This window comes from Sylvia atricapilla, chromosome 17 (assembly GCF_009819655.1).
Source record: "Sylvia atricapilla isolate bSylAtr1 chromosome 17, bSylAtr1.pri, whole genome shotgun sequence".
In the NCBI taxonomy this organism is placed as follows: domain Eukaryota; kingdom Metazoa; phylum Chordata; class Aves; order Passeriformes; family Sylviidae; genus Sylvia; species Sylvia atricapilla.
In genome coordinates this window covers 721,131-734,386 of record NC_089156.1, presented here as the reverse complement: position 1 = coordinate 734,386, position 13,256 = coordinate 721,131, and the positions used below count along the sequence as shown (strand labels likewise).

Genomic DNA, 13,256 nt, shown 5'->3' with positions numbered 1-13,256 from the left:
ACAGGAGCATGAGCAGAGCATGTCTCACACAACCAAACCCTTTGCTGGCACCAGTTAAAGGTTGCATAACTATCCAAAAATGCCTTATTTATCACTGTGGTGTTAAATGCTCAGATCACATTCCACATCCTTTTAAATCTTCAGCTTTTCAGATGCTCTCCAGCCCTCGCAGATGACAACCACTTAGGAAAAAGAAATCTTTATTTTATAGGGTTTTTTTGTATACTTGTACACAAGTAAAATAAAATGAATATCTATATATACTGCAATCTTGTGAAGAGGAAGGCAGCATTCTTTAACAAATGCTGCCCGTAAACATGGCGTGAAGGATGGAATGGAGACGGAAAAACTGCAAGAGTCATCAACATAGGATTAAAACAGCATCAAATCCATTACCTCTGCAAATGGAAACCTGCAACATTGTTCAGTGTGATGGCAACTTACAAACAGATTTTAGACATTCTTTTCAGAGCATTTCTTACACTTCTTTTTTTTTTTTTTTCCTGTAAATAAACCATATTTCTTTACCATCTGCTGTAGCAAAAGCTGCTTTGTGGGCAAGTGCAGTTCCGAAGACCAAAGGTATAATTCACAGGTTTCAGGACAAATAAATTATGTACATCTCAGTATTTGTCTTTTGTTTTGTTTTGTTTTTTGTTTGTTTGTTTTAATAAAGGCATCCAGTAAAGTTTTGTGTAACAAAGCTTTCTCAGGGTGGATGGGAGTCCTGCTTTTGTTTGCAACATTTATGGAGGTCAGCAAAAGTCGAGTATTAAAGTGTCATCAACCCAGGAAAAGAGTTAATTTTAGCAGAATAACAGTAAGCTCCACACCAAGGGGGGGATCAAAAGGCTTAGGCTGAGCTGTAACGTGGAGCTGTTCCCCTGCTGGGTGAGGCGGCACTGGGCCTTTGATCTGTTCTTTTTAGAGCAGCCCTGCCTCTTTTTGGTTGGGACTGTGGAAGGTTCAATAGGCTCTAGAAATTCGGGTCTCAACTTGGTCAAAGGAGGGTCTACAATGCTGGGGAAGGTCCCAAAGGGGGAATCATTTATCTGCTTGTTGCTGCCGTTTTTGGAAGGGTCCGTCTCCATGTACTTGGGCCTGGACATGTTCTCCTTCTCCTTGAGGTGGTTGTTGGACGAGCGGCTGCTGTGGGAGGAGGGCCCGGCCTTGCCCTTAGCCTCGTAAATAAAAGACTTGTCCATGTCTGGCTGGCAGCACTTGGAGGAGCCGTCACGGGAGCCCAGCGGGGGCAGCCCCGTCGGGAGCTTCCCCGACCGCGTCTTGGTGCTGAAGACGCTGGTGCGGATCTGGTTGAAGGAGTCCACGCAGCTGTCCAGGTCGGAGCTCTGCAGCCGCTTGAGGTCCCGGCCCGCCAGGCGAGGGGGCAGGTGGCACTCCAGCTCCGAGGAGGAGCCCTTGAACTGCTTGAACCAGTTCCAGAGCGAGCGGGCCTGGCAGTCGCAGATCCACTGGTTGCCGTTGAGGCGCAGGTACTGCAGGGACACCAGGGGGGCCATGGTGTCCCCCGTGAGCACCGTCAGGTTGTTGTTGAACAGGTACAAGGTCAGCACCTTCCCCAGGTCGTGGAATGCCCGCCGGTGCACCAGGCTCACCCTGTTCTGGTGCAGCAGCAGCCGGTCCAGGTTGATCAGCCCGCGGAAGACGTTCTCCGACAGGCTCTTGATCTTGTTCCCGTGCAAAAACAGGTACGTGAGGTTGGCCAGGTCGATGAAGGTATCGTCCAGCAGGATCTGGAGGTTATTATCCTGAAGGTAGAGGTACTGCAAGGAGAACAACCCTCGGAAGAGTCCCGTGGAGAGCTCCAGGAGCCCGCAGCGGTCCAGGTGTAGGGTGTGGAGGTGCACAAGCCCCCGGAAGGTGACGGGGTTGATGGATTTCAGGTTCGTGTTGTCGCTGAGGTCCAGCTCCTCCAGTTTGGTGAGCCCGTAGAAGGCCCCGGGCTCGATGAGGCTGATGTTGTTGGAGTGGATCCACAGGATGGTCATGTTGCGGCAGGAGGTGAAGCTGGTGGCCCTTACCAGGGTTATCCGGTTGTTGTGCAGGAAGATGCGCTGGCTCTGGATGGGGATCTCTGTGGGGATGGCTGTCAGCCCCTGCTGCTGGCAGCTGATGGTGATCTTGGGTTCACTGTAGCATACACACGCCCCGGGGCAGGACTCCACTTCTGATGGGATGTTCAAGCAAAGCACCAAAATCAGCAGTTTGCTTCCTGAGGAATGACAGAAATAGGGTGGGAATTAGGCAGGGTCATGGAGAGTCCTTCTCTTTGCAGAGGAGCCTGAAATTCCCCCTCTGAGTGTGGCAACACCAACCACATACAGATGCCAGGGCAGCCAGCGATTAAAACAGGATTAAAAAGGGGATTCTGCCACTCAACTCAAGAGCTTCAATCAATGTACACTTGTAGAGATGGAGTCCCGGCACCTCCTCTGCCCTGCACCCTCAGGACGTAAAAGAGAGGGATCAGCACTTTGGATGTGCACATCCAACACCAGCCCTGTTTCCAAGATCTTACCTGTGAGCAAAGGGACTGAATTCTGAGGCATTTCCCTCTGCCATGGGCATGCCTGGCACAGCTCAGCCACTGGAGAAGCACCTGGGATGTGCCAGGAAGCCCCAGATCCCATCCCAGCAGTGCCACCAGATCACCGCTTTGCAGGGTCACAGAACAACTCTTCCAAACAAGCAGGTGTCCCCACACTGCTCCCAAAACACAACTGTGACTTTCCACAAATAATCTTGGACTGATTTGATCTCCTGGGAGAAATAACTGTGAGACATTCCCAGAATAACTTTCAGGTCAGACCTGCCTGGAGAAGTCTCAGGGCCAAGAGGATCCTTTCCTTCTCCTGCTCAGAACTTTAAGCCACATATTCCTGCTTCCTCTCTCCCCATATTTTTTTCCTTTGAACCTGTGCAGCCACTGAGGAAGAGGAGGAAACAGCAGTTCCATTGTGCTGTTGTAGGAGAAAGCAACATCCTTCATTCAGGGATCCCACCAAGTGTGCAAGACAGGAACAGATTCCATGTGTCCCAGGGCATGCTGGCAGCCTCATGGGGCTGCAAAACCCAGAGAGAAACATCTTTTTCCTGGTGATGCCCACCCACTTCCCCAGGAGATGGGCTGCACTGGAATCCCAAGGAAGCATTTTGGTTCATCAATTCCCCAGCTGGGGAGCTGGGAATGAGCTTGGAGGGAGGGAAGGGATGGACAGAGCAGCACCTTCTCCAAAGGGGCCCCGAGGGTCCCTGAAGGTCCTGCTGAGAGTCCTGAGGAGAGCCAGGCTGTTATCTGCTCCCGGTGGGAAGGGAGGCAGTGCCAGCAGGGCTTTCCCAGCAATTAACAATCAGTAATTAGTGTGATGCCTCAAGACAGGAGATAAAATGAATGGACAGCAGCCAGAGCAGCGGGAGGCTCCATTTGGGAATGCCACATGTGAGCAGGGACACTGGGACTCCTTCCTAGCTCATCACAGCACCTCTGGCCAAAGGACACATCCTCCCCATCGCTGGGAATCTCCAGTCCAGGGACAAGAGTGGCTTTGCCTCTCTTGTGGGAGGGTTTTCCACTGTTGTGGGAGGGATTTTCCTTTGAAAACCTCCAAGCATCGTTCCAGAATGTTGCTGCCTCATTACCAAGTAAGGTGGAAAAGCAGAGTTCAAAAGGCCAGACAGGAAAGGGCAGCAGTGCAGAATGGGATGGTGTGGGGAGACTGGAGCCACATCCAGCCCTGCAAATTCCAAAGGAGGAATATGAAGGCAGTGGCTGCATCTCCTTCAGAGCCTGGTAGGTGCTTACATGGCCAATGAAACCACATCAAACACCAACAATAACAGATTAAATCACACTGAAACCTCACCAAATCTTTACTGAAGGAATAACAATTGGAAAAGGCGAGGTGGGAAAGTCTCTCTCCTGCAAGAACAGGCTGGGATTGCAGGTTTGGGTGTCAGTCTGGTCAGAACAATTCACCATGTGTGGTTAATAAATCTGGTGTGATCCAATAGTTATCCAATAGTCCAGTACAGGCAGGAGACTCCCATATATCATATTCCACAAGTGAAAAAAACCCCAGCTCAGCATGCAGAGATAATTGGAGCCTGATGCTATCAGCTGCTGAGCAACCCTGTAAGGCAGAGTTTGAGTGCAGTGTTGTGACACATTTTGTCTGCCTTGTCATGTTTTGACATGTCACGTCCCATTGCATGAAGCACAGTAAAACGAGACAACTGAAACTCCCCGCTGCAGCCATGGCACACCAAGAGCAGCCTCCTGGGAAATTAAAACAGTGCTGGTGACTCTCTGGCCATCCCTCTGCAGCTGATAATGAAACCCCGTGGGCAGAGAAATGGGACTTGCTGGAGCCTCTCTCATCAGCTCCGTGACTGGGGTGATGGGGCCGGGGATGACACCAGGGCAGGGGGAGTCACTTCCTTAGGCAACACCTCCCACTGGCAAAACTGCTTGGACTGGGACACTGGGGTAGGGTCCAGCTGTGCCCAGGCTGCTCCTCCCTGCCGTGGCCTAGGGAAAATCCAGCCACAGCCCAGGTGCATCCCACAGGCCTTAGGAATAAATGGGAAACAGCAGAGGGAATGCAAAAAAACCCATTCCCAAGTGAGAGGAATCGCAGTGACACCATCCCTGTCCCAGCTCCAGCCAAGGGCATGATAAATCCAAGTACATCCATTTGTACATGAGGAGAAGGCAGAGGACAAGAAGCAGGCTGGTGGAGGATGAGCCAGGAGCACCACCCTGCCCTGTGCCACCCATCCTGACAGCTGAGTGGTACCACAGGATCTCTCCTGCCATGGGGAGCTCCCGGGCCAGCCCTGTCCCAGCTGTGCCCAGAGCTGCAGCACAGGAGGAGCTCCAGGAGGGCAGGGGCACATCCCGCTCCGCTCCGAGGCTCTCCCTGTCCCGCTCCGATGCCCCGAGGCTGCCGGCAGCGGTGAGTCAGTGGCACTGAGAGCGCTGCCAGCCAGCAGCACCGGGAAATTAATTACAGCAGGACCAGGCTGTGCGCTTTAATTAGGGACCTGGTGCTCATGAGCCGCTTGGATTAGCTCCTTCCACCGAGACAGTTCCTGTCAATCATCCCCCAAAGCCTTTTTCCGGTGGCTTTCCTGCCGTGCAGCTCAGCTGTGTCCTGCCTGATCTGTGACACAGCCCAGCCGCTGTCGGTCCCCAGCCAGGGTAGGGCCAGAGGGAAGGGCAGAAGTGGATGAAGCCAAGGTGACCCTTCTGTCCCCAGCCAGGCATGACAGAGACCCCAGGGACCCTGCATGGCTTTCCCTGCTCCTCCAAAATGCTTCTCCAGTGACTGGTGTCCAGCAGCCCTGTGCCTGGTCTCAGTGTGGCCCAGACTCCAGTGGCCACCAAGTGCCATGAGGCACCCCGACCTTGCATAGGCATCTTTTAATTTGTTTTCCTGGAGCACTGGGTTCAGCTCTGGCCGTTGGTTCCTTCCTTTTCCAGGAAAAACACACCCTGCCCTTAAGCCAGAAGGACAGGAGACATTCAAGGCCAGGTTGGATGGGGCTTAGGGAAACCTGGGGTAGTGGAAGGTGTCAGGAGGTGGAACAAGATGATCTTAAAGGTCCTTCCCAACCCAAAGCACTTCAGGATTCTGTGATTCATGGCTGTGAGGGAGGAGGGAGGTCAGGAGGTTCCCTTTCTGCCCATTCCCAGAACATGTAATGCTCAGCTCCTAGTGGGGAACAGCATCCTCCCTTCACCTTCCAGATAAACCCACCCGACTTCTGTATCTGCAGTGGGCTCCCACCACCACTGGATGCTGGATCCTCCAGCTGGACTCTTCCACCCCAGGACCTATCCCAGAGCCCAGCCTTGAGGAAAAGGCTCTTGGAATGACACCTGTCCCCTCCTCTCTTAGCTGAGAAACCATTCCTCCCTCTTTCAGAGCATGATTAAAACTTCACTCGAGAGTTCCTGTCAAAAGCAAACCATGAAAGAAATTCCAGAACCTGGAACCTTCAGTCTCTCCAAACTTTGGCTTTGAGTTTAGCATTTGTTCCTCCAGAGCTTTCTTAAAAGCCAGAAAGCTCCTTCAGTGAAGCTGCAGCGCTTCCCCTTTGCCGTCCCCGAGTGTTCTGACTCATGGAACTGGAAGCAATTAAAGTGGGTCCATTATCTGCCTCTCCGCAGCTCCCCTGGGCCATCGCCTTGTCAAACGTGGCAATTAGAAAGAAAAGGCTCCGGGGGCCTCCAACAGATGCTTTGCAAACTTTTTTTTTCTGGAGGCCAAATGGAGCAGCAGCGTGGTGCCGTTTGCAGAGCCACGGCCTCTCCCCGCTGCTCTGCTCTGTCTCCATTGATTTGGAGATATTCTAATGTGGCTTTCCTGCAGTGGAGGGTCAATAACCATCTGAAGTCTCTCCTGCTCGGACACAAAGGGAGCACTTCACAATACAAAGCCCTTTGCTGATGCACACATCGTTTTGCCTTTGTTTAGACTGGGGACATGCTGGAGCTGCCGAATTCCCCGCTCGGAGTGGGCATCGCTTGGAATTCCGCGGGCATCCTTTGGAATTGTGCGCTTGGCTGCTCCCGGTGCCTCCCGCTCTGTCCTGTGGCCGAAGGTGTGGCTGTGCCTCTGCCGCAGGGAAGAGGGCAGCGCTTTGCAGCATTTCCAGTGGAGGTGGATCGAGAGGTCGGTGAGGAAGGACCATTGGTCCGGAGCAGTCTGGAGTTTCCCTCCCTTCTGCCGCGGAGAGGAAGGATGGAGCACGATGGTGCAGCTCCAGCTGGGAGGAGATGATGGGAGTGAAGCTTTGCCACCGTAAAACACCTGGGACAGGCACCAGAGTCACAGCTGTGGGGCACAGCAGGTCCCTGCCAGCCTCAGGCAGCTGCAGCACAACATTCTGGGGCTGAAGCAGGTCTTGGGGCACCTCTGCATCCCCATGGGGATTTTGGGGTGTCAGACACCCCTCTTAGGTGGGACAGTCAGCGAGGTCACTGGGGTGAGTGAGCTCCGGGGTTCTGAATCGCTCCCCAGGCTCTGCTGAGGATGTTCCATGTGAGCTCCAGCCCCAGCTCACACCAAAACACAGGTGATGAATCCCAGCAGCCTAAAAATAGGGAGCTAATTCCCTTTTGGATACCCCTTGGGGGCCTGAGGCAGCAGGAGTGCTGTGAGCAGGTTTGGCACAGCTCCGTGTGCGACCTGTGCCAGCCCTGCTGGGATGTGAGCAGCACTAGGGGCAGCAACTCTGAACCCCATCCCTGACTTGGCCTTGATCCAGCATCCTCTGGGACTGTATCCAGACCCATTCACCTTTGGGATTGAGGTGCTCTTCCTTGCCTTTGGCAGCACAACCCCTCTGGAACATCCAGGCTGTGCCCTGAACAGGGTTTGAGCAGGAGAAATCCCAGCTACAGTCAGGGCTGAGGGATCATTGCTGTAGTGCATCCTGGTAGGGAGGCAGGCACTGGATGTGCCATCTACTCAATTTGGGTGTTCATCTTCCCTCTTAAATCACACTCCCTTAATGCAATTTTTGGACTTAATATTGCAGGGATATTTTGAAGGGAAGAAAGTACAAACGAGTTAGATCTCGTGCAATTCTTCCACCCCATCCTCCCAAATCTCCAGGGGGTTTGAATTTGCTGATTCTTCAGCATCACTTGGGGCTGAGCTCCACAGCTCATTCCAGGAGCTCAGGGCAGCACAAACCTTCCCTGGGACAGCTCCAGCCTTTCCTTGGATGTGCCAAAGCAGCTCCCACTTGTGGGGCTCCCCATCCCTGTCAGTGGCTCTCCCTCACTCCCAAATTTTGGCGGCAGCCTGGATTTAGCCTAAGAACATTTGGTCAGGGGTATGCTTTTGGTGCTTTGCCAGCATCTCCCTCAGCAGCAGCAGGGAGAGGAAGGAGAACGGGAGAGTGAACAGTTTGTATTTCAGCCCATTTGAATGAGAACTCGACGAGGAGCAGAAAAAATGAAGTTTCTTCTGTAGCCAGAGGGTTTTCATCCTGCTGAATTCCCAAGGCTTGCTGCAAGGCACGGAGGTGTGAGAGCTGCTCAGAGAAAAGGTCACCAGAACCCTTCTGAGGGGAAATATCAAGGGAGTCATCAGGTCCCTGGTTAACAATAACAATTATCAATTATTACAGACCAGCAGTGCCCTGGGAGGCCAGGGAATGGGAAAAGCCCTGATTCCAACAAAAGAAGGTGAGAAGAGCTGCAGGGAGCCAGGCCAGGGACGTTTGGGGTGGGCTAAGGTGGGATCCAGGAGCAGACAGGGGTGGGAATGCAGCTCTAAACAGTGGGAGCATGTCCCTGGAGCCTTCCCCAGGCCCTGGGCAAAGAGTGGCATGAGGCAGAGCCGCCCTGGCTCCCTATCAGACTTCTTTCCCCTCTCTGGGGTTCTTCCAAGCCCCAGGTCCCTGTAGGAATGCTGCTCCAGATGTTCTTGCTGTACTCCACAGATTTTCCTCTTCCCTGCAGGGGTGGGAGTGCCATACTTGGGCAGCTTGGGGCAGCCTGGACCATGGCAGAGGTGTGGGTGGAACTGGGCAGAGATTTAGATGGAATTTTTCAGGTGCTCAGGTAGAAAATTGCAGAACTTCAGATGGACAATTGCAGAGGTTCAGATGGAGTTTTGCAGAGGTTCAGATGGACATCTGCAGAGGTTTAGGTGGACTTTGCAGAGGTTTGGACGGACAATTGCCGAGATTCAGATGGATATTTGCACAGATTAGGATGGACAGCCGCAGAGGTTTAAACAAACTTATGCAGGGGTGCAGATGGACTTTTACAGAAGTTCCACAGCTTCTCTGGAAATTCCATTTTAGTACCTCCCTTCCCTCACAGGGAACAGTAAATAATGACTTGGCCAACCCCATGCTGGTTAAAGATGGTATTTTAAATTATTTTCATGAAATCAAGAATAATCTTTGAGGTTCTTAAGCACTGAAAGCCTGACCTAGTTATCCCTGTCTCCCATGGCCAGGCACTGGAAAATCCTATGGATACAGCAGCCCATGTTGCAGTGAGGGCTCCTGCCAGTGCTGTGCTCTGCCCCTCAGCTGCTGGGGCTCCCTCTGCCAGGTCAGTCAGCACAAGCAGAATTTTCAGCTGTTCTCATGTAATACAGGATAAATCTGCATGGTTGGCACCTCTTTCCATTTGCAGCACATCTGGAATGGGAAAGCTCCTGACCTTTTAAAGGGAGAAGATTATGAGCTTAAAGTAAAATGTGAAGAATTCCTGTGGAAAGGGCCTTGTAGGTGGGTTTATTCCAGTCCAGGGCTTGACACAGTTCAACCCTGGTCCTTTCTGTGCAGATAGTGCAGGGCTCAGATGCTGCTGGCCCATCCGAACTCTCAGTATTTCCTTTTCCTTCCTCAGAACTGGTTTCCCCTCTGCATGGAGGAGTGTGGCCCTTTTCAGGATGTGATCATGTCTGGAGCTGGAATACCTAGGGATATGTCCAGCTCTCCTGAACACACAATGGAATGTCTTGTCCTGGTGTCCTCTCCAGCAGTGTGACACCACAGAGCCCCTGCACCAGAGCAGCAGGCTCTGCACTCCATGGAGCACATGGGACTGGTGGGGATTTGGTCCAGAGCAAGGAGTTTGACTTGATCTTTTGCCAAGATTCCACAGTGACAACGGGAGGAGAGGGCAAAATCTCCTGGAGATGCACAGAGCAGGGGCCAGCTGTGCCAAAGGCTGTGGGAGTTGGATGAGAGGCAGAAAAATCCCAGTGCCCAAAGGGAAGGTGAAAGCACATGGCCCACAATGTGCATTTGGAGAACTCGAGGCACTTCTGGGAAAAATGGGCACCAAAAGGGGAAGAGAATAGGCAGGAAGGCTGCAGGACAGGGGGAGATCCCTGAAAGCCTTGAAAGGCACTTGCTGAGCTCTCCAAATCCCACTGAATTCATCTTGGAGAGCAGATCTGAGTAGCTGCTGTGATCCTGATCCCTTCCTAGGGCTGCACTGGGCACCTGCCAGGCTGGGCCCAGCTACACCGAGCACAGGGAGCCCAGGAGGAGGAGGAGGAGGAGGGAGGGCTCCTTCCTCAGCCTGGGAGAACCAGATGGGGTGGAATGAGTTCATCTTTAGGGTGACTTCCCACACAAACCATTCCAGGGTTATGTGAAATGTCACAGCTGCACTTTCTCTAAGTGACAGCCACCAATGGCCATAGTATTGTCACAGCTGTCACAGGGTTATGGGACGGTTGGAGGGGGGAGGATCTTAAATCCAATCCCATCCCACCCCTGCCATGGCAGGGACACCTCCCACTGTCCCAGGCTGCTCCAAGGCCCAATGTCCAGCCTGGCCTTGGGCACTGCCAGGGATCCAGGGGCAGCCACAGCTGCTCCGGTGGTGTCCCCACTCCCACAGGGAAGGATTTTTCCCCACATCTGTCCCTGTCACGCTGTCTTTTGCCAAGAGTCCCATGGCCAAAACCCACACCCAGCCCAGTAAAGTCAAACCCAGCAGATCCCTAAGAATGAGACCAGAAAAGCTTTTCCTGATTCCAGCACTGTGCTGAGGGCATCCTAAGAGGTCCCAATCCTCATTCTCATCCTATCCAGATGGGGTTCATCCAGCACACTGCACCAGCAGGATCATGTGTGATCCTGCCACCATTCCATCCCCGCACGGGGAAGAATGAAGTGACAAAATATTCACTGTGAATCACAAGCAGCTCCTCCAGAAGCCAGGATTATCTGTGCCATATCTGTAGAAAATCAGGGACAAACAGGCGTCCAAGGGAAGGAAACTCAGGTTCCTGAGATGCTTTAGGTCTCCCATGGGGCACAAAGTACCTCAGGAATGCTTCAAAACCTTCTCAGTAAGGAGAGTTTCCTGCAGCTCCAAACCTGGCGTTGGTGGCTGCTGTGTGTGAGTGACTCAGGGAGAGGAGAGGTGAAGCTCCAGATGGAATTTACACCTGCTCCCCCCCAGCCATCTGGGACTGCACCCCCTGCCAGCTGCAAATCCCACCCCCACAGCTTCTGGAAGAGCCCCTTGCCCAAGGCAGCACTTTCCCCGGTTTTCCTCTAAAATAACATTATCTTAGTGTTTGCTCACAGCCCCAGCATCTGCGTCATGTGGAGTGCAGTAATGAAGTTCAGGAAAGAGTCTGGGAAGGAAAGTTGTTCCAAACATCCCCCACGGTGTCAGTTATGTTGTGTGTGTGGATGCAGGGTGAGCAAACAGCCCCAGGCAGCTCAGACAGGACAGGGCAGGGAGAATATTCCAACTCCAACCTTGGACACAGCCACATTCCCAGAGAACAACTGCACATGCCCACAGCAGAGAGCGAACACAGGGGACTGGAGTTCAGATTTCTCTGCCCTGATCACAACTTGCTGCTCCTCTTGCTGAGCCTGGAGGACCACAGCTCCCCAGATATCCTCAGGTTTGTCACCTGGAGCAGGGGAGGAGCAGGGGAGGAGCAGAGCTGTGTCTGATCTGTGAGGTCTCCACCTCAACGTTGCCTTCAGCAGGCTCAGGACACTCCTCATCCCTCCAGCCTGGCCATGCTCCCCCTCTCCCTCCTTTTCCCTCAGCATCTCTCCCAGCCCCTGGCACACATCCCCCGCTGGTCCTTTCATTGCCAGACAAAGCTGGGACTGGGGTTTGGTAAGAGTGTGTGTCTCAGGTGAGTGCAGCTCCCTCAGCCACGCCCCCCAGGTGAGGAGCATGACACCCACAACTCTATAAATAACAATATTCCTCTGAAATGTGCAGCTCTGCGAAGCCAAGCTGAACAAGGACACAACAGGCTGCTAATTATACAGCTTCCTGTTTTCCTGGAACTGGGAAGTCAGCAATGGGGAAAGGATCCAGCAGGGTGTGAGCCCCCGGTGCTGGGCTGAGCTGCCCTCACCTCACACCCACCCTGAGCTCCCACAGAACTCCACCAGGAATTCACACGGATTTCCATGCCCAAAGCCCTCACTTCAAGGTCTCATTGCAGGCAGAGAAATGAGACTTTTCATTCCAGGTGGATCCCCTGTTCCCTGTGTCCATCCATTTCCCCACTGCAGGGCATTAACTGTCCATAATCACCAATGTGACCTTAAAGCAGTTGTAGACTCTGCAGCTCCCAGGCTGCTGGAGAGGCCCCATTCCTGCTCCCAGACGGATGGCTGAGCCCTGCCTGGGTTCAGTTGTTTCCCTGCCACTCTGCCAGGCAGTTGCAGTTGCTCTGCATCAGAGCCCTGCCTTCAGCTTTATTTATCAGGGCAAAATCCCAGTCAGCTGCCAACTTCACGGGCAGTAATTTATAGATGTTTTCTGGATCATTCATGAAAGGAGGGAAATACAGCAGGGTGGAAGCTGAATCCTGCAAAGCTCCTGTGCAAGCAGCTTGTTCTGCACTGATCCTCCACCAACAATCGCATTTTGAGGGCTTTAAGCTGCCTGTTTCTTAATCCATTTAATAACTGTCCATTGATTCCATAGACAGGATATTCTCCACCATGGAAATCAACTGCCTGACATAAATCTGAATTTATTATGATAATCCAGATCCATGAGCAGAGGCTGTGGGAATTTGTGCACATCTTATCCACCAGGACATTGGTCCAAGCCTGGAGTTTGCTGGCACCAAGGTGATGTCATCAATAAATAATTGTGACAGAAATACCTTTGAAAACAATATCAGGAAAAAAAAAAATAAAAAAAGGAAGACAACTAGTTTAGAAAAAAAAGTCTGGGAAATATAGCAGTGGAAATTATTGGTATTTCATGGAATTGTAGAATCAATAAGGTTGGAAAAGCCCTCTAAGATTTCCAAGTCCGAGTGTGAACCCAATGCCATTGAACCACGTCCCCAAGTGCCAGGGACACACATTTCTGGAGCAGTCCCAGGGCTGGTGACTCCGTGGACAGCCTGTTCCACTGCTTTTCCAGGTATTCTTCTCTGGATTTCTATGCCCTTGAACCTTAACATCCCCTCTTTCTCCACAGCATAGATCCCGAGCTGAGCAGCCTCTCCTCACCTCTGGGCCTTTCACACCTGCTGCTTCCAACCTCCTTCCCTGCCTCTGGGAATCCTCTGCTTTTCCAGTTTATAAGGAATTAGAACCAAGAGCTTGTCAGCAAGTTCTGGCCACACTCCCACACTCCTTAGAGAGGGTCTGGAGCATCCATTCACATGGGGTTATTGTCCACAAACCGTCCTGGTGGATGGGCTCTCAGCACAGCTGAGCATCACTCTCCACAGACACGTTGTTGAAAC

At 52.5% G+C, this 13,256-nt stretch overlaps 1 protein-coding gene across 1 annotated transcript in view; it reads right to left on the bottom strand.

Moving 5' to 3' along the window:
- Positions 1 to 484: 484 nt before the first annotated feature.
- The window catches only part of RTN4R (reticulon 4 receptor), a 78,188-nt gene continuing 65,416 nt past the window's right edge, over positions 485 to 13,256 (bottom strand). The window contains exon 2 of the mRNA XM_066331117.1: positions 485 to 2,233. Within this exon, the coding sequence (XP_066187214.1) occupies positions 807 to 2,233 (1,427 nt within the window). The 3' untranslated portion in view covers positions 485 to 806. The remainder of the gene's footprint in view (positions 2,234 to 13,256) is intronic.